General features: G+C 45.3%; 1 protein-coding gene across 2 annotated transcripts in view; it reads left to right on the top strand.

Annotated features, from left to right (window-relative positions):
• The first annotated feature begins 2,034 nt into the window (after positions 1 to 2,034).
• Positions 2,035 to 24,106, top strand: part of LOC119434682 (Golgi-associated plant pathogenesis-related protein 1) — a 44,217-nt gene continuing 22,145 nt past the window's right edge. Inside the window, exon 1 of one of the 2 annotated variants that reach the window (XM_037701773.2) lies at positions 2,035 to 2,288. In XM_037701773.2, the coding sequence (XP_037557701.1) occupies positions 2,249 to 2,288 (40 nt within the window). In that variant the 5' untranslated portion in view covers positions 2,035 to 2,248. Of the gene's footprint in view, positions 2,289 to 21,440; positions 21,600 to 24,106 lie in introns of those variants that run through there. The other variant, XM_049672111.1, reaches the window with a different exon arrangement.

Raw genomic sequence — 24,106 nt, 5'->3', positions numbered from 1 at the left:
ACTCCCTGACGCTGGCTGGAACCCAACCGAAACGTCGGAAAATAAAGTTTTTTTCAACACACACACACACACGCACGCACACACACGTGTGTGTGAACGAGAAGAAAGGAAACCGATCGAGGGGCCCGATTTTTATTAGTCCTATCATAAGAAGCCAACAAACACCAAGGACAGCATAGGAGAAAAATAAAGAACTCATAAATAAATGGACATGAAGTGTGTATGAAAGAGCAACTGGCCGCATGTGGGATACGAACCCACGTCTTCGCATTACGGTTGCGATGCTCTTACCAATTGAGCTATCGCGGTGCCGTTTTTTCCGATCCACTTTGCGATGTATTTATGTTTATTTGCGAGAACTAAACCTGGGAGTGTTAGCCAGTGCCACCACTGATGGCCTTGGCGGGGGGAATAAGTCCACACATGCTACCTGAAGGCATGAAAGCTGCCGGATTCGAGACCCTCGCTATGTAATGAACGAGAGGAAAGGAAACTGAGGGGAGCGATTTTTATTAGTCATAAGAAGCATTGCACGCGTAATGCGAAGACGTAAATTCGTATCTCACCTGTGGCCAGTTGTTTATTTAATCAACTTTTCATTTCCATTTATTTATCACTTCCTCAATTTAATTAATGGCTACACATAATTTCCCCTATGCTGTCGCTATTGTTTGTTGGCTTCTGATGATATGACTCTGTCTCTCTCTCTAATATATATATCGTCATACCTGCTCTCACCTGCAAGAATTTCACCTCGCACCAGTCATTGTCATGTTTTTTGGCCCTATAACTCACGAGTTGATGTGTACAAATATTAATTTAGTATTCGTACTATAGCTGAGTGGAATAACCTAAGTAAGGAAGTTTTCAATAGTGCCGATGGCTGGCTTGACTTCCTTTGAACGAAATTTGGAGTTGTATTTTTCATGACTTGTATTATTATTGTTTTTTTTTTTCTTATGATGTGTATTTTCATCGACGACATATTTTACTCTATTGTATATGCATATCCCACCTTGTAACAGCCCGTACGGGCTTACAGTATTCTGAATAATAAAAAAATTAATATATAAAGATAAAGAGGGGGGTTGAAAAGCTCGGAGAGGGGATGAAAACTGTCTGCCTATGCTCCTTACTGCTTTCTGGAATAAACTGTTCAATCGCATTTCTTTTAAAAACTATTTCGATCTAAGGTGCCAGTCAGAATGTCGATCAGGCTGTAAACATCCGTATACTTGCATATAGCTTGGTATTCTTTGTGTATGGAATATTGTACATTCATAGATTTTACGAAAAATTCAATCTGGTATTATAGCTAATGTTTACAGATTTATTTTGAGAATTCTCAACGATTTCTGTTACTTCATCAACGCACCCACTTTCGGAAAGAGGATGCTGTTAAGTGAAATGCTTTGAACAGATGTGGCTCCCTGGAACGCAATTTCGGGTAAAATTATTGTTGTAGGTATTGCGAAAACGCGAATCCAGCAAAAAAAAATATATAGATGGTTGCTTCAGATGTTGCCTCATTGATTTAGTCTGAATCGTTGTGTGTGTGGAGTGTGTGTGTGTGTGGGGGGGGGGGGGGGGGATATTTTTCATGCTTGTTTCCAGAACGCTCCCGTGTTTCTCTTACATAAAATAAGCTACCCCTTTCTTTCCTTTCTTTTTCTTTCTTTTATTTTTTGGGAAGAATTCCTATTACTAGGCGGAACGCATGAATAGCCAGATTATTAATAGTGCAGTGTCGGTGGTGTCGGCTTGCCGCCTGCGTTCGCGGAGAGAAGCGCGTTTTCGCCGCCCTGAACGTGAACCGCCCGGCCGTTTCAGCGCGTTCACCGCATACCGCCGTTCCGAGCATTCATCGATGCGTTTATTTTGTTGTCGACGCGCGACTACTGAAGCAAAACAGGCGACCTCAAGAGCAGCGTAAAACGAAGAGAAGAGGAACCAAGCGGTCTGCGATTTCTGTCCTAGCCTAGAGAGGGCGCCGCGTCCGGAACACGCCTTCTGCCGGCGAAAAAGCCGATCCTCCCCGAACCTCGGCAGCGACGCGAAGTGCGGGGCCTTGCCCGAGGGCTTGCTCTCTGTTACGCAAAGCGAATAAGCTCCTGTCACTTCGTCAGTGCATCATCAGCTGCCACCATCGACTCTACTCGCGCTGACCCGACGAGTGCACGTGGGACAGCAGTTGTCACCGTTGTCACCGCTATCGAAGGGGGACACGCCTCCAGTCTAACCAATCACAATGGGCCAGTGCTATGGAAAAGAAGCGCCACGCGGCGGCCGTAAGTACCACGAACGGCGGCAACGCCAGCCGGTGTCTGATCCACAGGTTTTCAACCGAGCAGGCGCTTTCTATACGCGGCCCGACGCCCGACCGGATGAGCAGATTATGCGTCGAATGCAACGTGCCGCGGCTCTGCATGGAAGTGCTTAGATAAGAGAATTGAAGCTGCAACGTCTCGCGACCGCCTGTCGCTGCTTTTCAATAAGGACTCGACAAGTGGCTACTCGAAGAAGAATGCTTGTGCCCTCCCCCCCCCCCCCCCCCAAAAAAAAAAAATAATAATGAAAGTCAATTTCAGTTTGTTATAGGTTTGTCCAATTACGTTGGATAGCAGTAACGCATCAAGACATGAGTGTAACTAGAACCGTCTCGCTCTATAAATACTCAGAGTATATACTACACTCTTTCTTCCTGTTTTATCATCCACAAAAGAAACTGCATTCTGTCAGTGTCCCCGCATGACATTTCCCCCGATTACGGGGAACCTGACGCGGACTTAAGATATCTCCACGTTCGCCGCTGTTGGCGCGAGTTTTATCTGCAGTGGTCGTGTATGTAACCGCGGCGCACTGGCCGTGACGTAGATCCTTGGCCGGTTGCACTCGTATCGCGTAAGCTGGCGCAAACTCGTGTGGGAGTGCGTACTACCCTTAACCCTTTCAGATGCCAATGAATTCTGTTGACTGAAAACTTACTTTCAACGCATTTCTTGCATATTCAGAAACATAAAAAGCATACAGCTATAGAATAGATAATTTTTTTTTCAATTATTTAGAGAGTTTTGAGAAGCTTACAGAACATGGAGTCCATGCGAAAGCTCAACACAGGCATAAAGGACATATGAGAACATCAACTATTTCATGTCTAGCAGGCTTGAAAAGCACCCATCCAGGCACTTATTGAAAATTATGCCTGATGCAAGACACTGTAAAAAACAATGAAATGAGTACATCCACTGCATACAACGACATAAGCGCACCGAGCAAGTACGAGTACACACAACCGTCTACCTTCCCACTCGTTTTACTAAAACATTTTGAACCCGTTATTCAAACTTGCAACACGACTCCAATCAGACCAGTTTCAAGTTGTATGTGACACATCTTAAGTATAAATAATTTCATCAATGCTATTGCTGTTGACGCACTTTCTTGGCGTACACAATTGTGTGTAGACAGCGTCTTAAAGGGTTAAGGAACTGTACTGTGGACCGCTTCTAGGGGATATTTTATACAGAACGGAAACTGATCTTGGAAGAAAACGAATCATGGCCGTGAGCCAAGCGACGAAGACGTTGTTGTTTGAGCGCGTCATAAAATAAGAGAGAGCGGGGGGTAGGGGAGTTCTCCGATATTGCGCCGAGTCCGTCTACCAAAGGAACTTGGAAGATTCCAAAAGGTTACTTCACTTACTGGAGGCCTTCATTTCTCAAAATGGATTAATAATATTCAGGAACAACCTGTTGCGGGAAAACGGGGTCTGGCAGTAAATTATGAAATTTGCCGCGCCTCTTGGTTCTGCGAAGCACGTTGTTTAATTATTATGCAGTGCACTTTCTTTCTCTTTCTTTCTTGCATATAATTCTTTCATGCGCACGCACCTATGTCCACGGCTATGTGGATGGGAGAGCAGTCCTCGAAATGTGCAGAAACGGCCTTCTAAGTGTTCGTTAGGTTTTACTAAATATATTCTTTAAGTGGGATCGCGATCGAGCAGCGCCGACCGTGCATGAGGAGGTCTCTCTTGGTGTAGCTATAGCGCTGGCGAGTTAAGGAGTGTGCAAGTCCGCGCCAAGCGAACAGTGTTTAAGACGGGCTCAGTGCGAGTTGAGCGATTCTTCAGTGCGTGGCCACACTCACGTAATAACTCCACGGCATCCAGCATCTGCACACCGCCACAAGCCATTCACGCTGTTTAAGAGCCCGCAGAGAATGCCGCGAAGGAAAGTAATATAGAGCGAAAACGAGAACGTCATTCGGGTCTGGTGCATGAGAAAGATAAGGCGAGTGGCAGTATATGAAGATAGTGGAGTCGGCGGCTCTTTTGAGCGGACGTGCACAGTATGCGGTCCCTTCCGTAGTAATGCCGGCGGATTTCCTGCCGCGCGTGCAAACAAACAACGGCGCGTGCGCTGCGTCTCGGCGGCTGCTAGGCAGCCGCCACAGCACACGCTCACCCGGCCACGCCGTTCATCAACGTAGCTGCGAGACGAGCGCGAGTCGTGACTCTTCTTCCAGCATTCTGCGCCACGAAGACGCCACTCACGCGGTGTGCGCAAGAAACGCGAACGGGCCGCGAAAAGGAACCACACAGCCTTCTGGCCAGTGAGGGGCAGCCCGATACAGATTGACATTAACTCATCAAGTGGCTTCAAGAGTGCTTGAACACGTGCCGGCACGCGCAGTCACGTAGCTGCGCCTTGGGGATAGCGTTATCCTATACGCTAGACGTCCTGCTCCCAGCGCAGAGATGTTATTGCCGTTTGTGGTTGAGCTCCAATTCGGGCTCGTGAAAATTTCCTACACGCGAGCGTCGCGCTGATCAGGCGGTTGTTATGATCGATCCGAACTTTCTCTTTCCACGCGTAACTACTTTCGTGCGAATGCAAGGAAAGGAAATACATTTTCTGCTCGCTCGTGTCCTTCCACGAGAGCGGCGGCCGCCGTACAGACTGCGCAAAACTGCGCCCAGGGAGAAGTACCCCGGCGCCTCTCTGACTACGTCGTTCCGAGTCGCATCGGGGAAACTCCTGCGGGCCCGTACATAGGAACGAGGGAAGTGCTGGCGACCCCCGCTATCGACCTCGTCGCGAGCGTCCCGCACCGCGTCGGTCGGTCAGTGGCCTCCGCTTCGTGTGAGCCACTCGGCGTCACGAACCATTGTTGCGCGTTATGCGTTCTCTCTCTCTCTCTCTCTCTCTCTCTCTCTCTCTCTTTTTTTTTTTTTTTTTTTTTGACGAAATGACGGGAGAGACAAAGACCGCAACATGTACACGTTCGCAGAAAGTATACGCAGGAGAGAAAAAAATAATAATAAAGACCCGCGGTGAAAGAGGAGATGGTGATGACGTTACTTGCACGTTGCGCTCACAGAGGGCAACGTGGAGTCAGTCAAACCTAGTGCTGCAGTGGACGTTGTCGACAAGATATTTATTCACGCTTTTGAAAAAAAAAAAAAAAAAACGAAACCAAGACGAAGAACACGTTGTCAGTACAATTCGTTTAACGAAGACATAACGTCATCATTTGTTGCATGATGAGAATGCGCGGCTTTTGGACGTGATGAACGCGCGCGAATTGCCGTTTGCTCGATGCACTAATGCGAACATATTTGGCTGCATATAAAGTTTGGGAATTACATTGCTATAGGGAAATTAGGTGCAAGTGCTGCGAGAGCCGGGGGCCAACATGTAAGCACAAAAAAAAAAAAAAAACTGAGAAAAAGGGGGGAAAAAAAGAAAGGAAGGACATAACAAATGAAGACAATAAAACCGACACCAAATAATGCCCGTAAACTATGGTGGACACACTGCATCCCGAATCAATGTTGCATTTGCCGGAAGCCGATCTCCTTCAATGCGCTTGACGAGTACAGGGGCAGGAGACAGTTCAAGACAAGTCAATTTCGTGCAACGCTAGAGAATTCACCTGATTACTTACTTCGTTTTCACATTGAATCATGTCCTCATCATCAACAGCCTTGTTCACAAAGTAATCTACTGCATTCGCAAGTTCTCTCCCCTGTAAAAAAAAAACATCATTCAACGTTCTTTATTTAGGTTCATTGGGTGGCAAACTTCTTCCAGTTAAATAATTACCGCTCTTCCATATTTTCACGGGATCTGACTTTATGCGTGGAAACATAACTTCAGAATAGGCTATTTTAGCCTTTCTACTATCGCTGAGTAAACTGTTGCGAAAATGTTTGAACTGTCACAGCACTGTAATATCTCTTCTAGCAAAAAAAAGTTTTTTTAAAGCGTGTTTTTTTTTTCTTTTTTTTAGTGTTTCGCTATCTATCTATCGCTATCTATCCATGGCTTCCTATTCTTACCACTTCGCTTCCTGAACCTTTGTATCGTGAATGCAGAGCTGTAGCATTGAGGGAAGATCTCTATAAAGGTCCCATATGTATTAACTGGATTTTGTTGCAAGTACAGCCGCCCTCAGAATATTTCGGAGCACGGAAAATGAGAATAAGTTAAATTTTCTCGCGACTTCACCACAGAGTGTGAAATGTGTGTCAGGAATGTGTTAATTGCACGAAGTATCAACTCTACCTTTCGGTTGAAGGGCCTGTGCCTAGGCTGCGATGAAATTTAGATTTTACTCCGATCCCGTGTTCCGAAAACTTTTGAGGCATGGGGTACACACGCGACCAGTCAGCGTGTTCAATTAAAGCTCTGAACATAAGTAATGATTTGTCATTATAATACTTATATACATCTATACCCGGGAAAATTCTGGTCTTTATCATTAGAGTTTGGTGTACCGATATCAATGGGCAAGTGGTCACTTAGGTCATAGGGCATAGCTCAGCATTGTAGTCATGGCTTTTTATCCTTGTTATACAGACATCTATTGATGTAGAGCTATTGCGAGTAACACGGGTAGGCCCTAAAATAACATTTTCGCATCCGTAAGATGAAATAAGATTCTTCAAATCGAGCGTTTATACACCTCCCCTCAGCATATTGATGCTCACATCACCCATGGGTTAGGAAACAGCGCTTGTAGCCAGTTGGGGGTCTACATACCACACTAAGAAAAAAGGAATTCGTTTCTATTGCTAGGCATTGCATATAACCATTACTCATAGAGAGATCATTACTATTTCACATGAATAGCGATGCTTAAGATATATAGCTAGCCCTCCGCCCTCCACCCCCGCGATCCAAGCGTATTGCAGAGTGATTCTGAGCCATCGTGCAGCTTGAACGAAGCTTTTCGCTGTGCGTGGGCACCTGCCACGGTAGCTGAGTGCCTATGGATCTGTACTGCTGAGCACAGGGCCAAATGGCGCGAAATTCAAATAAATAAATAAATAAATAAATAAATAAATAAATAAATAAATAAATAAATAAATAAATAAATAAATAAATAAATAAATAAATAAATAAATAAATAAATAAATTGTTCGTTTGCTGATATTTCGATGCCTGTAAAGGAATCCGAGATGGTCCAAATGAATTCGTAACCGTGTACCACACTCTATCATAATCCAAGCGCTTACTTTCAACGTAAACAGCACCATTCAATCGTCAGCCAGCTTTCACGCTACCTTCACTTTCTTACGACGTATCCCACGGAGGTTGTGACATACACGTTACAGGAATTACCGCAAGAGTGAAAAGCGTGAGTATAGGGTTCTGATTCGACGGCTTCATGGTCCTTGTATTTTTTCTTCGCCAGAACAGGGTTTAGTCCCAACGACCCCGGCACAGCCCCGACTACGGCGCTCACCTGCGTGATTTAACCTTAAGAAGTTTCACTTCTCAACGTTCAGCTAATTCCCTTCAAGCGGAACGTGTCCCATAGAAAGCAGAAACGATACGCTTGCATGAGGGATTCATTCACCAAAATGGATTTTCCGGACTAGTCTAAAGTGTAAGAGCAGATGAACAGCATAATATATAGCCATGCTATTATGTTCAAGCTTGAGGTTGCAATCTTCACTAATCTTTACCACTCTTTAAAGGTAGAAATACCCGTTCTTGAGCAAGTAGTCTCCTGACCACCTCCCCCCCCCCCCTCTCGCCCCCATTTTTTCTGCAATAGTAAATAAAACTAAATTAAAGAAAAAAACACCAAATTGAAGACACGGAAAGCCAACGCAGATTGCACGTTGACACAAACAACTGCGTCGGTGAAAATTATATGGGGAGGAGAACCTAGATATGGTATCTCGTTTTCGAGCATCGTGTAACCGAAATGTGAGACGTGATGGGACCGATGGGATACAAACGTCGTAAAAGCATTAACCGGTATACAGTCAAACGCGTATATAACGAAGGGCATGGGACCTCCACAATCCTTCGTTATACAGGTCACTTCGCTGTAAAGATCGCACGCCATACCGCACACAATAGAGCAGGCTAAGTATGTTGAGCAAGAGGAAATCTTTGTTTAACATGAATTACAGGCAGACTGCTGAAATAAGTCGCTAATGTTTTGCCCACAATTCCTCTGAATGTGCGACTGCAGCCGACCTTAATGTGCCGAGGTTCAGAGCTTGCTCCGCGGCGAAACGCGGGAGCGACGCAAGGTAAATCTGCACGTCGTCAAGTCCTGGTGACACCTGGTGCGATTCTTAAAAATTCCGGAATACTTAAAAGTGATGACCCCGTATAGGCGCCAAATGCTGTCCTTTAGGCCATGTATACGCTCAATTAATAAGAACTTCCGTTGTGCGTCCGATAATAAATTATGACTTCGTATGAAAAACAGCCCACTAAACCCCCATTTTGTAAAAATTCTCTTTATTTTTTCGATAAAACGTAATGAGGCAAGTTGCCTAGGTTACAAGATTTATCTGAAATTTAGTGTGATTTGACACCACGAGGATAGTTGTGAAAACAGGGACAAACAAGCACTATCTCGCGATTTTCCGGTTTCATGTTACGCTTTTTTTTTTTTTTTTTTCACTGAGTATTGGTTTGTATGCACAAAATGAACGCTCAACCCGAAATGAGCTCAACGTTCCGGGCCGGAGTTGCACCCAAGCATTCAAGTTTCTCGATTATGGCGGCTAAAGACATGAAGTCAGCGCACAAGTACGCTAAGCCACCTTCAAGTGTATAGTCACGCAGAGCAATTTGAGCCCTTCTCAGAGCGATTATCTCGTCTGCTGCAAAGCTGTTAATAGCAGCATTTACGCCATCAAAGTGTTTTTGGTACTAATCGGCTGCCTTCAGCAAAGTTCCCTAGCGGGTGATAACATTATTAACAAAATAAAACTAGGACAAAACACACAAAAAAGGGCGTTTATGGGTTCTGAAAATGTAATATAAGCACTAACATCGAGATAGGCATATACAGGCACGATAAAAGGGCCACTAATATGTTCGTAGACCAATAGTTCGTGCTTAAGAGAGAGAGAGAGAGAGAAATATAAGAAAAGAAAGGCAGGGAGGTTAACCAGACGCACGTCCGGTTTCCTACCCTGCACTGGGGGAAGCGGGTATAGGGATGAAAAGAGAGATGGAGATGATATAAAGAGAACACAGTTGCGCGTAAATTTGAAGGCTTGCACCAATTCTGCACATGGTTGCCAAGACCTGTCGACTTCAGGTACTTCAACAACGCTTTCGTCGCTTTCTGTGCCATCGACGCGTACAGCCATGGACCGAGGACCTTCATTTCGGAAGGAAGGAGGAAGGAAAGAGAAAAAGGCAGAAGGCAGGCAGGTTAACCAGAATAACGTCCGGTTGGCTACCTATACACCGGGGGAATGTGAAAGGGGAACACAAAGATGACAGGGAGAGAGAGAGGAGGGAAGGAAAGACGGGGAATTAGCGGTTAGTTTGCTGACGCGTGTGTTATTGCACTAATAGTCACAGACGTTGACACAAGCCCGTCGTCCTCAAGAAGCACAAAAGTGCCTTCACCGCTTTATGGGCCGACGAGCGATGGGGGCGGTGTTCCAGCAGCACCTGCACGGAAAGCGTCCGATTGTCCAGTTTCTTTAGTGCGTTAGCAAGTTCTTGTCTTTCGGGGGCATATCGTGGACAGTGGCACAGCAGGTGGTCGATAGTTTCGTCGGTGCTGCAGACCTCGCATGCTGCACTAGTTCGTCCATATATGTTGCATAGGCACAATAAGGACATAAGGAAAACATAGCCATTTTGCCTAAACTTCCGGTCTCTACTCCTGACTCATCACAACGCAACAGCGACTGGTGTAATATTCCTTAGCTTAATTAAATATATCAGAGTGTTTAGGCGGCACTCTCGGCGTTCACCCAATCAGTGCCGAGTAAGTATGCACGTCCTGCAAAGGGGAAAATAGATAAAGACGTTATGTGTGTTAGAACATGCGAAGACAGTGCTAACGCAGAACAATGCATGGGATAATTTCATTGTGCAGCTCTTGCGGTTGTCTTCATTATTACAGCGTTACAGCGTTGACTCTGTCGTCACACACGACAGGGGTATCGTAGCACCGTGAATGCACCCAATACACTCAAAATTGCCGCGTGACTGACCGCTCGAGGCACTTCGCGTGTATTCGCGGGGTTCTTTCACGTTCGGAAAAACACTTTTATGTAACACGTATCGAGCAACATAAAGCTGTATCGGGGAGTTTTTCATGTTGCTCTACAATTTTCTCATTGACCCTTTTCATCTAATTATAGTATTTGAGAAGTTGATCAATTAAGACGAATTATGTAATTAGGCGGAATGCAAAAAATAATCTGAATATTTCCAAGCGACGGCAAACAACATTACCTTGGTACTGTCCAGCTATGTGGCATTTGAATATTTTTAAATCTTGGTGCGTGATGGTTGGGACACATGTATACAGATCAGTAGTGCTAAAAAATTCGGCTTGTGAGGGTCCTGTTCTCCACGGCATCACCCTACAGAAGCTAGTATGAAAATTGTCAGGTTACTGAGTAAACGAGCGCGTCTTTGGAGAATATATACGCAGAATGAGAATGTAATCAGTGCACACTTTGCAGGGTAGGCGAATGTCTAGAAACTGCTATAGACACAGGACTGCTATCAAATGTACATGCTCTGAGCACTGAATGGTTTGATTTATAGTGCAATAATTTGTATGTTAAGTGGATAAACTTTGTTAATAAATTTTACATTGTGATTTGTTGAGCAGGAAACGTTTGCTTCTGAAGCTGAAGTGGCTATATCTGCCGCAAGGAATCTTTGAAAAGTCTCTATAGCCTAAAAGAGAAAGAAAGAAAGAAAGAAAGAAAGAAAGAAAGAAAGAAAGAAAGAAAGAAAGAAAGAAAGAAAGAAAGAAAGAAAGGAAGAAAGAAAGAAAGAAAGGCACACAGTATATGCCCTTGATATGTGGATCTATTTGAAGTCACGGATTGAGAACTTCACGGCGCAATAAATTAAATAGGGCGTGGGCGGCCTGATAACAAAATGATGACTTATGCTACAAATAAATAACAAGGACGTGAGGGTCGGGTCTAGTCGCATGTTTGCTTACAGCAGACTTTTACAACGTCCTTAAGGCGGTATCTTCGTCACTTCGTTGTCTGGCACTGAAGTTTGTTGTTACCGCTGAACTGCTCAGGCCTCGTTTTCAGCTTAATTAATAAAGAAAATTTTGCAGGCTTCTCTGTATAGTCCCCCACTTTTTCAATTAAGAAAGTATGAGATTATATGTTTACAACTAATGAGATGAACGAGGAAGTCGCATCTTTGAAAATTGGAAAGCTGCTTCTCTTGTTCATATGTACTATCGACCAAAAAAGTTTACGGACCAAGGGATCTGACAAAAAGCTGAATATCTCCGCCGCCTCAAAACGCAGCCTGGTATTCCCATTTCCAGCCTCTACTGGTACATGCGAACAACATTGTGATGTACAGTTTTACTGACTAATTTTAAAGGCTGCTCGGATATTTAGCGTTCTCCGAGATCCTGTGCTCCGTAAACTATTTTGGTCGATAGTATATAATACAGACAAAGACGTATATTTGCAGGTTCGTGAAATTTCTTCAACGTGCGCCCCACTGAATATTCTGTTCTCATGAACAGCCTGACACGCATTTCACCCCAGTGTGAAGCACTTGTTCCGAACAGCTCACGATGAAGCGTGGTTAGAGTGCCAGTAACCTATGGACCATGACCGACGAAATGTACGTAAATCATGGCAAAATGGAGGACAATAACTGGATGACGATGAAAGGCACAAGTGCCATCACTAACGTTAGACTGGGCACGTTATCTATCGCGTAGCTACTCCGGAGCAAAACAAAGGCACAAAGCGTCGTCAACAAACGTGTCCAGCCGTCCCATGGGTGTATTTTTCCATTTTGAAACAATTAACAAATAAAAAAAATGCATAGAGCATGTAGCGCAATTCGGCCTGTTCAGTTGTAATACAAAAAAAGGCGGATAAAGCTTGCACAAGAAGACTCACTAAATAACTTTCCTAATTGTTTGCTTTATGGCACATGTTGAAAATGCGAGATTGAAGCCGAGCACAAATTTAGTCATGTGTATTTAGCAGAAATCTTAAGACAAGTACCACATTTGAGATATTCATCCCCGAACTCTGCTAAAAAGTGCATTGGTGTCACAATTAACATATTCCCTAACTGCTAGAGGGACGCTTCTGGGAAACGTGCTATTAAGTGGTACGCCAATGTTTTTCGTAGCACGTTTTAAGGATGGATATCTCGAAGTGGTGCTAGTCTTAAGGCTTCTGCGAGACAGACATAATTTCACTACTGCTGGGCTTAAATTTCGTAGTTTCAACATGTGTTTTGGAGTGAATGAAGACGTCAATTAATAAAATTTCTTAAATGTACATTGTGATTTACAATGTAATGTCCGCCTCTTCAGGTAACGTTAAGTAATGTCCTAATGACCGCCAAGTAACGTCCGCCTTCAAGTAATGTCCGCCTTCAAGCCCGCCTCTTCAGGTAATCCACATGCACAGGACGAATTGCGTTATATATGCTCCATGCGAGTCGCAAAATAACTGTTCGAACTAAAAAAAGAAAGAAAAAAAAACGTCACGTGGTATGTACAGCGTTTACAAATGAAACGTTGGAGGTTGACTGACAGCCGTCTTTCATACACTATCGATAGGTCTGCACCAGAGCAGCGTGCGAGCCGCGGCGCGGGCTGCGCAGCGCGGCTTGATGATTCGCAGGGTATACGCTGGAAAAGCTTGCGTATATGTGCAACACCCACGAGATAATGCAAGGCGTTTGCGCTCTGAGCCTTGAAAACACGCAAGCCTACCGACAACTGAACAGAATCAAATGAGAATGGTGATAAGTGAGTGCTTATCCGTGTTCATGCCTTCGTGATGTCATGGCTTGGTAATAGAAACATCGGCACGCGTTTGTGAGCCTGGAGTTCTAAGTGCGTATGTCCTTACAGACCTATTGCAATCTAGAGGACGTTCCGAGTAAGACGCACAGCAATATATATATATATATATATATATATATATATATATATATATATACAGGGTGTTGCAGCGACACCTTTCAAAATTTATTCAAGGTTGCCTGTGGCAGATAGCCCAATTCTAGTTAATGAGCTGGTCTACTGGAAGAGGCGGACATTACTTGCACAAAAAATTGAAATCCATATTCGACTAATCAACAAAAATTGACTAATTAAGTTGTTCACTATTTACCTAATGGTTCATATTGCAAGTTACAAATTGTAGTCGTGGAGTTCGCAAGGCGGATCCAATTGGAATTAATTCTCGGAATGACACCCGTTTCGAGATATTAATCCCCGAATTTTGCGGAGAAATGCATTGGTGTTCCAGTTAATTTTGTGCTTCAATCTATAAAGCGACGTTTTGGCAAGAAACTAACTGGAACGCCAATGCATTTCCCCGCAAAGTTTGGGAATTAATATCTCGAAACTGGTGTCATCCCGAGAATTTGTTCCAAGTGGATCCGCCTTGCAAATTCCACGGCTACAATTTGTAAATTGCAATATGGAACATTAGGTAATTAGTTAAAAACATAATTAGTCATTTTTGTTAATTATTCGATTATGCATTTCAATATTTTGTGCAAGTAATAATGTCCGCCTCTTCGAGTAGACCAGCTCATTAACTAGAATTGGGCTATCTGTCACAGGCAACCTTAAATAAATTTTGAAAGTGTTCGCTGAAACACCCTGCATATGATGCATAAACCTTATACAACGTACATTATAGGCACAGTCAGACGTAATGGATGAATGGGTGGAGGGATGAATGGATGGATGGATATGGATGGATGGTCAGTGTGATGCGTATACCATGGGCAAAATGTTATGCGGTTGCGGTTATCTCTGGTTGGCTGAGGGCACATGCGGACCGACCACGAGTAATACACCGTTCCAACAACGGGATGTATGAAATATGCGCTGCTCAGGAGAAAGAACATGACGACAGGAAGTTAACCTGGATCGAGACGAAGTTGACAATTCAACGAACGTTCCTGCTGACAGTGCGAATTCTGAGCCACATAAATGTAGAAGCGCGGACTGCTCTGAGAAGATGTGGACACCAACACGCTCACAAAATCACCTTTGCAGTGCAGGATTTTGCACAAATTTACCCCTTAGCTGAGGCGCCTGTATTATTACCAAGACCATACTTACTTAAATTTAAATTAAATTATGGGGTTTTACGTGCCAAAACCACAATCTGATTATGAGGCACGCCGTAGTGGGGTACTCCGGAAATTTGGACCACCTGGGGTTCTTTAACGTGCACCTAAATATAAGTACACGGGTGTTTTTCGCATTTCGCCCCCATCGAAATGCGGCTGCCGTGGCCGGGATCCGACCATACTTACTGTTTCTCAGTTCCTTTAGCTCAACAACGCGGAGGCGCTGAACACATTTCTGGCCCTGGCATGGCGCAACCGCTGCGTATTTTGGTTTACTGCACTTGCTGCATGTAAATTAATGTAAAAAAAAACAATTACTTCGCCTACGCAGCGCTATATTTTATTTAGCGTGGATTTTTGAGCACGAATCACACCGAAAGCTACGTTTTTGGTTCTCAAGAGTTATCGACAGGCGCATATACAAAACGCACGAGGCTGTTTCTTAACAAGTTGCATTGTTACTGTAAGCTGACTGTACCCTTCAAGAATAAGTGACACATCTACTACATGTATATTCTATGGCGTTGCGCTCCTCAGCGCGCGGGTTCGATCCCGGTCGCGGCGGTCGCATTTCGATGGCGCTGAAATGCAAAAAAACGATCGTGTACAGGTTTAGGTGCACGTTGAAGAACCCCGCGTGGTCAGAATTATTCCCAGTCCCCAACTACGGCGTGCCCTGTAGTCATATTGTGGTTTTAGCACGTGACACCACAGAATTGTAAGTGTATATTTGAGGAAGCATTGAAATTATGAGATTTTGCGTGCCATAACCACGATCTGATTATGAGGCACGCCGTGGAAGCATTACAGAAGTATTCATGGTTGAGGGTAGAGCACTGCACGGGCTCGGGCATACACGCACACCCACGCCCGCGCGCGCGCGGACACACACACACACACACACACACACACACACACACACACACACACACACACACACACACACACACACACACACACACACACACACCACACACACACACACACACCACGCACGCACGCACGCACGCACACACACACACACGCACGCACGCACGCACGCACACACACACACACACACGCACGCACGCACGCACACACACACACACACACACACACGCACGCACGCACACACACACACACACACACACACACACACGCACGCACGCACGCACGCACGCACGCACGCACGCACGCGCACGCACGCACACGCACACACTTGCAAACTATGCATTCGTAATATTACCACGCCACTTTCCTTTTCAAGCGCTCTCCATCGCAGCAGGTCAAATTATCTCAGGCAAGAATTTTGCCGTTGGACAACGCTTTGCCCGCAAAGTGCGGATCGTTGTACAACGGAATTGGAATACCACATTAAAGTAATGACTTATGCGGGTGTTAAACGGCAATTTCATAGCGCAGAAACGATGCACTGCGATACGAACTTGGTATAAAAGCTTTAAATTAAAGAGTGATCCCACTTCTCAGCTTCAAATGATTTAAGTCAAGATGACTGAAGAGTTTAGTATTACAGTTTAATAAATAAGTACCGAAAGCGGGGCGCGTATGGTATGCATACGTATGCATACGTTTTTCATGGTTGGGAAAGATACAATCAGCGCGAGAAAACGCGGACACAGGGGCAGAGAAACGGCAGCGCTTGTCTTATCTGTTTCTCTGCCCCTCTGACCACGTTTTTTCGCGCTGATTGTATTGTATCACAACCATGTAATACATAGTTGGTAGGGTTTTACGTGCCAATGAAAAACTTGATAAAATGTTGACCACCTGGGGTGATTAAGTACGCACCAATATTTCAGTGCACAGACGTAGATGCAGATGTATTAATATCTACGCTTGCTTACATTACCTTGCCGAAAAGGCGAACTTCTTCCTTTTTGTACGGGCATTCTTGCGACGCCCAAGATACGTCGTAAATGCGTTCCTTGGTGTTGCCACGGGAGGCGAGGTTTTCTAGGAAAGCTTTATTAAGATTATTGCGACTAAAAAAAGAAGAAACAAGAAAAATTCGGCTTTAATCCCCGATTTGAAGGTGGTTGGCCAGCGAAGCTGAGGTATCACCTGATGCGATAGACCAATGTGACGTAGCCTTGAACCATTGAGCAATGCACTACATGAAATGATTGGCAGCTAAGTCCAGCCTAGTCTGAGCACGGCGCCGTTGTACATATGGACGTTGCTGTTCCCGTCACCGCTCATCGTGTTCACGCTGCTCTCCGGGATTCCTAACTATGCATGGCTTTTCCATAGCGCTATCATAATTAAAATCAGTTGCTAGGCGGGTTCTTTTACATATGAAAGTGTAGTGACGTCACTCACTGCTTCGTATGCTACAGTTGCCGCTTCCCGGCAACTGCAGCTTATGCAAGCGTAATCTTTACCGTCAAAGGCATGCGGCCAACGCTCCGTGCTTCTCATTGTTCAAACGTACCTTATCACCTATCATGTGGTTTTGACACTTGTTTTGTGCTTTGCTATATTGAAACGAGTGTGTCAATGGGTGTGTCAAACGAGTGTGTCAAACGGGTGTGTCTTGCATGCGTAATTCCAATTTAGATGGTCACTTTTCGCTTCAATTTGTGGAATGGTTTTCTGTCGACTGTTATGTCGACGGAGAGAAATTCCGGGATCCGAGTCATATACAGTTTCGCTGTAAATCAGAAATTGAGATAATACAGGGGCCGAATTCACAAAGTTTTTCATTCGTGAGTGCATTTAGCCATTAGCATCAGGATTGGCAGAGATTTACTCTTACGAACAATTCTAGCGTAACATCTTTTCGTGAATACGGGCCCACGCTTTTACGCGTTAAAAGAGTCTGACGAAAGCCGCGGCATGTAACTGCAACCCATCACGAGATGAGATACTGCTGCTTTAACCAGAAAGAAGACCAGGAAAACAAGCCGCGAGACTGGTGCTCGGTGCGAATTATTGTTCAGGGGCCTGCTACATTAATTCTTATCCGCATCGTGACGCCTCTTCTTATACAGCGTATTTGTCCCACTGGGATTGAGCTCATATCCTACGAAGGGAAAATGCTCTCTTTGTTTACAAAAATTTTCTTCTTGTCTGCGTGAAGTGTGCGACAGTGATGTTTATCAGCGCGCTGCTCTCTCGGCTGGCATGTTGTATCGTCCCGTGCACACCTGACATTTGGTGGGTGCGTGTCGCCTGGCCACGCGTCTGACAGCGTCCGCTGTCGTTTCAGGGCACAAAGTAGCGCGTGCCTCGGCTGTCACCGATGGCATGCGGCGGCAGGCACGCACGAGCATTTTCCCAGCGATATAGGGTAAAATGTATAAGGTGAGGGTGCTCCAATAGTGATTTTCCGAATTAAACTGAATATTCGAGAAACACGACCATTCATTGTCGAATATCGAATATTTTCTCATTTCTAAAGCAACATGAAATACGATGTTTGCGCGGAGCCTGTGTCCTAAAAAAAAGGGGAAAAAAAGAAGTAATCACGCTTATATACATTGACACATGCACGTGATATCGTTCACAATTAGACGACCGGACAACTGAGGAGCTTGTAAATGATAAACAACTGCTTTCAATTATCTGGGGCACCATGGCCATGACAGAAATTGCAACGCGCGCGAACGGCATGTTACCGGATGCGCGTGTGTTGTTGGGTTCACTGTAAGACAGAAGTGTGCGACAAAATGCAACAGCATCGGACATTGCGTCAAATTGATGCAAACATAGTGGAGGCTGGCCAAATAATAAATCGGAGCAAATTCGTATATATAGATTGTTTCAGTGAGCCATTCTTATTCAATGACTGGAGGTTGCTGAACTGATGTTATCTGCCACGTGCGTTAATTCGCTAAAGAACTGGTGGCCCCGCATAACAGCCGGAGCTATCCTGCAACAGAATCATTGCGATTCGAAGTTAGTCCTTACCCCCATCGTCCTGCCTCCCTCGAGACTCCAATAAGTGTTTTTATCGCTTCCATATTCGATGGATACGAATATTGGACTTGAATATAGTTAATTCTGGAATTGACTACGGATTGAATAAGAAGGACTATCCGATTCGCATTCGAAATTTTGCCTATTCGCATATGCCCGGTATAAGGCTAAGGAGTTCAAACCTGGTTTAGTTAATACGAAACATTAATATCGTTTGATCGATTCGTGGGCTTTAACGTCACAAGGCAATGCTGCGGCTGTGAGAGACGCCGTAGTGGAGGGACCCAGATTAACTTTGACCACCTGGGTGCACGAGTGCCTTTGCATTTTCGCCCCCTTGGAATGCGGCCGCAGCCGGGAATCGAACTCGGGACCTCGTGCTCAACAGCGGGGCGCCATAGCCACTGAGCCACTGCGACCGATTAAGCATCGTTCTCGCCCGCGTCTTTTTCCGCTAAACCAATGTTTAGTGTAAGGTTCACTGAACTTTCACCGCGTGCAATTTCATTAACCCCCACTGGCTATGGCGTTCTGCCGCTGATCACGAGGTCGCGAGTTTGACTTAGATTTAGGTTCGCATTGAAGAACCCGAAGTGGTCAAAGTTAAACCGGAGCCCTGCGATACGGCGTCCCTCAAAACTCACTGTGCAATTTGTGGACGTTAAACCGCGTAACTGTTTAACTCCATCAACCGTGCAAGACGTCGCTGCTGCACGTTCTGTATATTGGGGGCAGGGAGGTTACGAAAAATTATTTAGTGGAACCCTTAGCCGCCGCCAGCTTCCAAGATAGGTAAATCCAAGGCATGTTTATGCCAAATAAATGAGGCAGCGTCAGCCGGAGTCCATGCACTGCGCAAGTTCAGAATAAAATGTAGGTGAACAACAATTCGAACGCTCCCTTTGACTACACACAAATATTGCGGTCACTGTGGATAAAGGTTGTACGGGTGTTTGCTCGGTTATCACCCTAATTGCTATAGCACAAAGGTAACATGTGCCAAGCAGACTCAACTGCTGCGGCGTTTCTGCATACACGCATGTTCAGACATCAATCGCCGAGGAAAACGACCATACCTGTAGCATCGCTGGCTTCTTGACATAATGGTGCCTCGGCACTTCGAGAACACATTGAAGTAATTCGGGCGCATCATGCAAGCTGAAACAGCGTGATGGTTGAAATCTCGGCAGCTGCAGTGAGAAAAGTACACTTTCAGATGTTTGGCAGATGTCTGGCGGATGACGTCCATAAAGCGCTTCTGGGTTAAAGAGAAAACCCAGGAGGAGACCGGACATAAAGACACAGCAGAGAAAGAGATAATATCGAAGGGTAGGCGAGGTGTACGTTGAAGGAGGAGAACAATAAAAAAAAAAAAGCCATTGAAGAAGCGAGTGTTTCTAAAATTTTGCTTAGCTCCTCTGCGGCAGTGACAGAGAAATAGGTATTCGGTTAGGAAAGCCAGCTTTCGCTACATCTTTCTCTCAGCAATCTTCCTCATTTATTCCGCGTGTGCCACTGATGGCATAATTCCTCTTACAGGTTTTGATAGGAAGTTGGTAGGAAACGCTCCTCCGCTAAAACCCGCGAGCAAGCAACAGAAAATCCCCGAAAGGCCACGACAAGTGTTTTGTATATCAAACGCGAAAGACTGAGCTCAAATTTCGATATTTTCCCGAACGATTTGCATGATTGACTCCCCGATGGCAGGGGGTAACTCTCGTCACAACTTGTCTGTAGCTAAACATGTACTTCTAGGAACGACGCCGCCAATGAGGGGTTATTTTCTGAGAACTTTCCTTTCAGAAAGCGACTCAAGCTGCTGTCGTGATGGCTTTTTTGCGCTCAGCTTTATTTTTTTCATTGCGGGTTTCTGCATGGAGAAGAAAACAACGCGCACTTTCGCTAATTTCGAACAAGAAGTGAAGCAAGAGAGAAGGAAAGGAGGACGAAGAGTGAAAGAAGGAAATAAAAAAAAATGAGAAAGAAAAAATAAAGAGCGCAAGCTTTTCGTGACACTCTCTTTCAGCAGTGATTTCCGTTGACTGCTGCCCTTGAACGATTGCCCACATTTCGCAACCGGTGCGGCCCGCTATGACCACTCTGAATAGAGGAATGAACCGCCGACTCTGGGTGTAGGGCCTCTCTGCTTAACGAAGCACATTCATTTTTGGCCTGCACGTGCAAAACTAGAACGCGTCGAGACATTGTCTTGTACGCGTATATGCCTCGATGCTTGAACTATTTTCTCTGCACACATAATCGACAGCGATAACTTATGACGAAAGCTTTCCACGGGCAAGCGTTATAGCTCCAATTCTGTCTATGTTGCGCCAAGTCCTCTGCGTTTTGTGTACTTGCCTTGAACACTCCGGGAACGTGCCGCGAAGTGGACCATCTTGTTGCCTCTTTGATAACTATGGCAAAACATGGCGGCTGATTTTAATAAAGTAGACGCCCGATCGTAAGCGGGTACGCTATAATCATGCACCATGATAGTCTTAAAAATTCTGGACGAAGCTAGAAACAAAATTGTTTTGAGGTGCAGGTGAGCAACCAGTTTGTCCGATTTATGTCCCACAAGAGCTCACCGACGAGCCTGGGTTCACGGCTCGACGCCCGTTATAAAGCGGGGTTGACACTATACGCGCCGTCAATTTGACGGGTCTCCCGCGGGCACAAAAGCTTTGTATCGCGATCGTCCAGGCTGGCCACGTGACGACGTGCGCACTTGAAAAACATCTGCCGCCTCGGTCCACTGCCGAGACCCGAGCGCGGCGCCCTAGCATCATCGCGGAATCGCGTTTCCCCTCCCTGACCGACGTCGCTGCGGGGACACGCGCGCCAAGCTGTCCGGAGATCGCCTTCTCCTCCCCATTTATCTGCCCAGGCACGTATACTTTGTGGCTGTTCTCAGTCCTTGAAAAAACGCACAATGCATGCAGCCTTCGGTTGAGCAATCGAAAGCCTCATGTCTCGCGAGACACGCTTTCGTTAGACGACTCAGTGGGACCATCGAGAGCGGAGAGAGCATCCAGGTGCTGTTCGTTTTCCTCTTATGCATACAAGTGAGGAGTAAGCGGCGAATTCTTTCTGACTACATCGAATTGTCGTAATATATTTCCACGGATATGAATGTCACTCGTGCATGTGCATGCATTGTAAGCCGCTGTGCCTTGGCTTTCGCAATAGCATCCCTGTCTTCTTGTAACGTATCCAATTGCGTCTTTCGATGCAGAAGCGTTTTATGGCTATGTCTCCCATTTACTTAGGGCCGAAATCTACATAGGAACTTATGTCGTCACAGACACAGACTTGAAACAGTAAAAAATACACTTACAATTAGTTTTTAAAAAAGAAAGAGGGAGCGGAAAGGGGGGGGGGGGGGGAGATGCAGCTCTGCCAGTAGCGCACCCAGCATCTTTGCCAGGGGGGCGGGGGGGTTGACAGTTTGCCTTGGTTTGCCAATACCATCTAAACAGCACTATTTCCAATTTCTTCGCGGGAAATTGTCAAAAAATGCGCTTTTTGCGCAAGTTTGCGAGTGTGCAGACTATTGCGCGTCTTACATCTTAGTTACAGTACTCAAAGGCGCAAGGAAAGAAAAGGGGTTAAACAAAAGGGGGGGGGGGGGGGGTTAACTCGGCCTCAGGTGTGGGGGTTTGCAACCCTCCTCCCCCCCCCCCCCCCCCGGCAGTGCGCCACTGAGCTCTGCTAGCTAAAGACTATTTAGCCGCGTACCACTTCATTCGCCGCTGCCGCCGCGCAGTTAAGTTAAGCAAAAGTTACTGAAACTTCGGCTGCTATTTTCCTTTAGTTTTGTTTGTTTACTACATGCATCACGGGCCTGTTGACTTCTTTGTCGTCGCCGCTAGCATAGACAGTGTTTTATCTCAGGTGTCAGGATATGCTCATAATGAATATATATGTGATTTAACCTTAGTCGCTGTAGCAACAGCGACGGGAATAGCAACAGTGCATCGATTATCTAATAAGCCATCTAAACACCAATAACTCCGCTTATCTATACCATTTAAACACATATTTAGGTATTTTATCTGAATTATACCTTCTAGGTGGACTACCTAAATGTTTTTAGATTTTCGACAATGGGATCTTACTATATAGGTGCTGCAGCTTGATTAATTTTGGCTGATTGGACGCTCGAAGCCGCAAGTGTGCGGAAGAAGAACGCAACTTGATGCTCGGCGGAGGCGTGCATTGCTGGTCTGTTGCACCAGTAGGGCGCAAACTATTTTCCGTTATACAAAACGTTCACTGACCCGCCGCGCTATTACGTTCGAAAGGCGTGGACAATGTAATACTTCTCCGCTAGTGATTGGGGTAATATTGTTTCGGAGCCCGGCGATAATGCCTCGAAAAATGCGGTCATTAGGCTGGGGTCTCTCTCAGATATCGCCGCTTGCATGAGCGCCGAAACAGATAGTCAGCGACGGGTGTCGTAGCCGAAACTAAGCCCTTCGACCACGCAGTTTTGTTTTTCGCGCGTCAACTTAGCAAAATGTCATCGGGCCACACCGCCCTTGAAGCATAGCATTGTAAAAGTGTAAGAAAAAAAAAAAACAAGGTGTTTACGTGCCAAAACCACGATCTGAATTTGTGGCAGATTTGAGACATCGTTAACTAAAAGACAGCGGACGACAGCGAGAAGCACACAGGATAGAACGCTAGACTTAGAACGCTTCTTCTTCTTCTTTCTGGGGTTTTACGTGCCAAAACCAGCTCTGATTATGAGGCACGCCGTAGTGGAGGGCTCCGCATTAATTTTGACCACCTGGGGTTCTTTAACGTGCAATATACAACGCAAGCACACGGGCGTTTTTGCATTTCGCCTCCACCGATATGCGGCCGCCGCCGCCGGGATTCGATCCCGCGACCTCGTGCTCAGCAGCGCAACGCCACAACCACTAAGCCACCACGGCCGGTAAGAATGGCTGTCGAATGCTTTCGCCGGGGCTACGCGTAATCGTTCTCAGTATGCACCCTTTACACGCTAGTTAATGTGGTATAACACATGATTTGGTAACTGACCAGTGCGATGACGATTGTCATGATTATTATGATGTCTGCCACTATATTTACGCATACTTCCGTGAAACCATTTATCCTATCCGTCCGCATGTTCTCATTACAAGCATTTTCGGACGCCTCAGCTGAAGCACCTATATATATATATATATATATATATATATATATATATATATATATATAGGAAAATCAGAAGCACAACTTCGCGGTTATCTTAGGTTTATTATTTACCCAACGGTTTCGGTCGGTAGACCGAAACTAAAACTTCGCGGTTATCTTAGGTTTATTATTTACCCAACGGTTTCGGTCGGTAGACCGAAACTTAAAAAAGTTTCGGTCTACCGACCGAAACCGTTGGGTAAATAATAAACCTAAGATAACCGCGAAGTTGTGCTTCTGATTTTCCTAAATACGCTTGGCCCATCGAAAAATCCAGTTACTATATATATTGCGTTCAATTATAGTTTGATATACTGAAACCAAATCATTTTACACATTTGATAGCGTTGCTTGAAACGAGGAAACAGATAAGT

This window comes from Dermacentor silvarum, chromosome 1 (assembly GCF_013339745.2).
Source record: "Dermacentor silvarum isolate Dsil-2018 chromosome 1, BIME_Dsil_1.4, whole genome shotgun sequence".
NCBI lineage: Eukaryota > Metazoa > Arthropoda > Arachnida > Ixodida > Ixodidae > Dermacentor > Dermacentor silvarum.
This window is presented reverse-complemented; position numbering and strand designations above follow the sequence as displayed.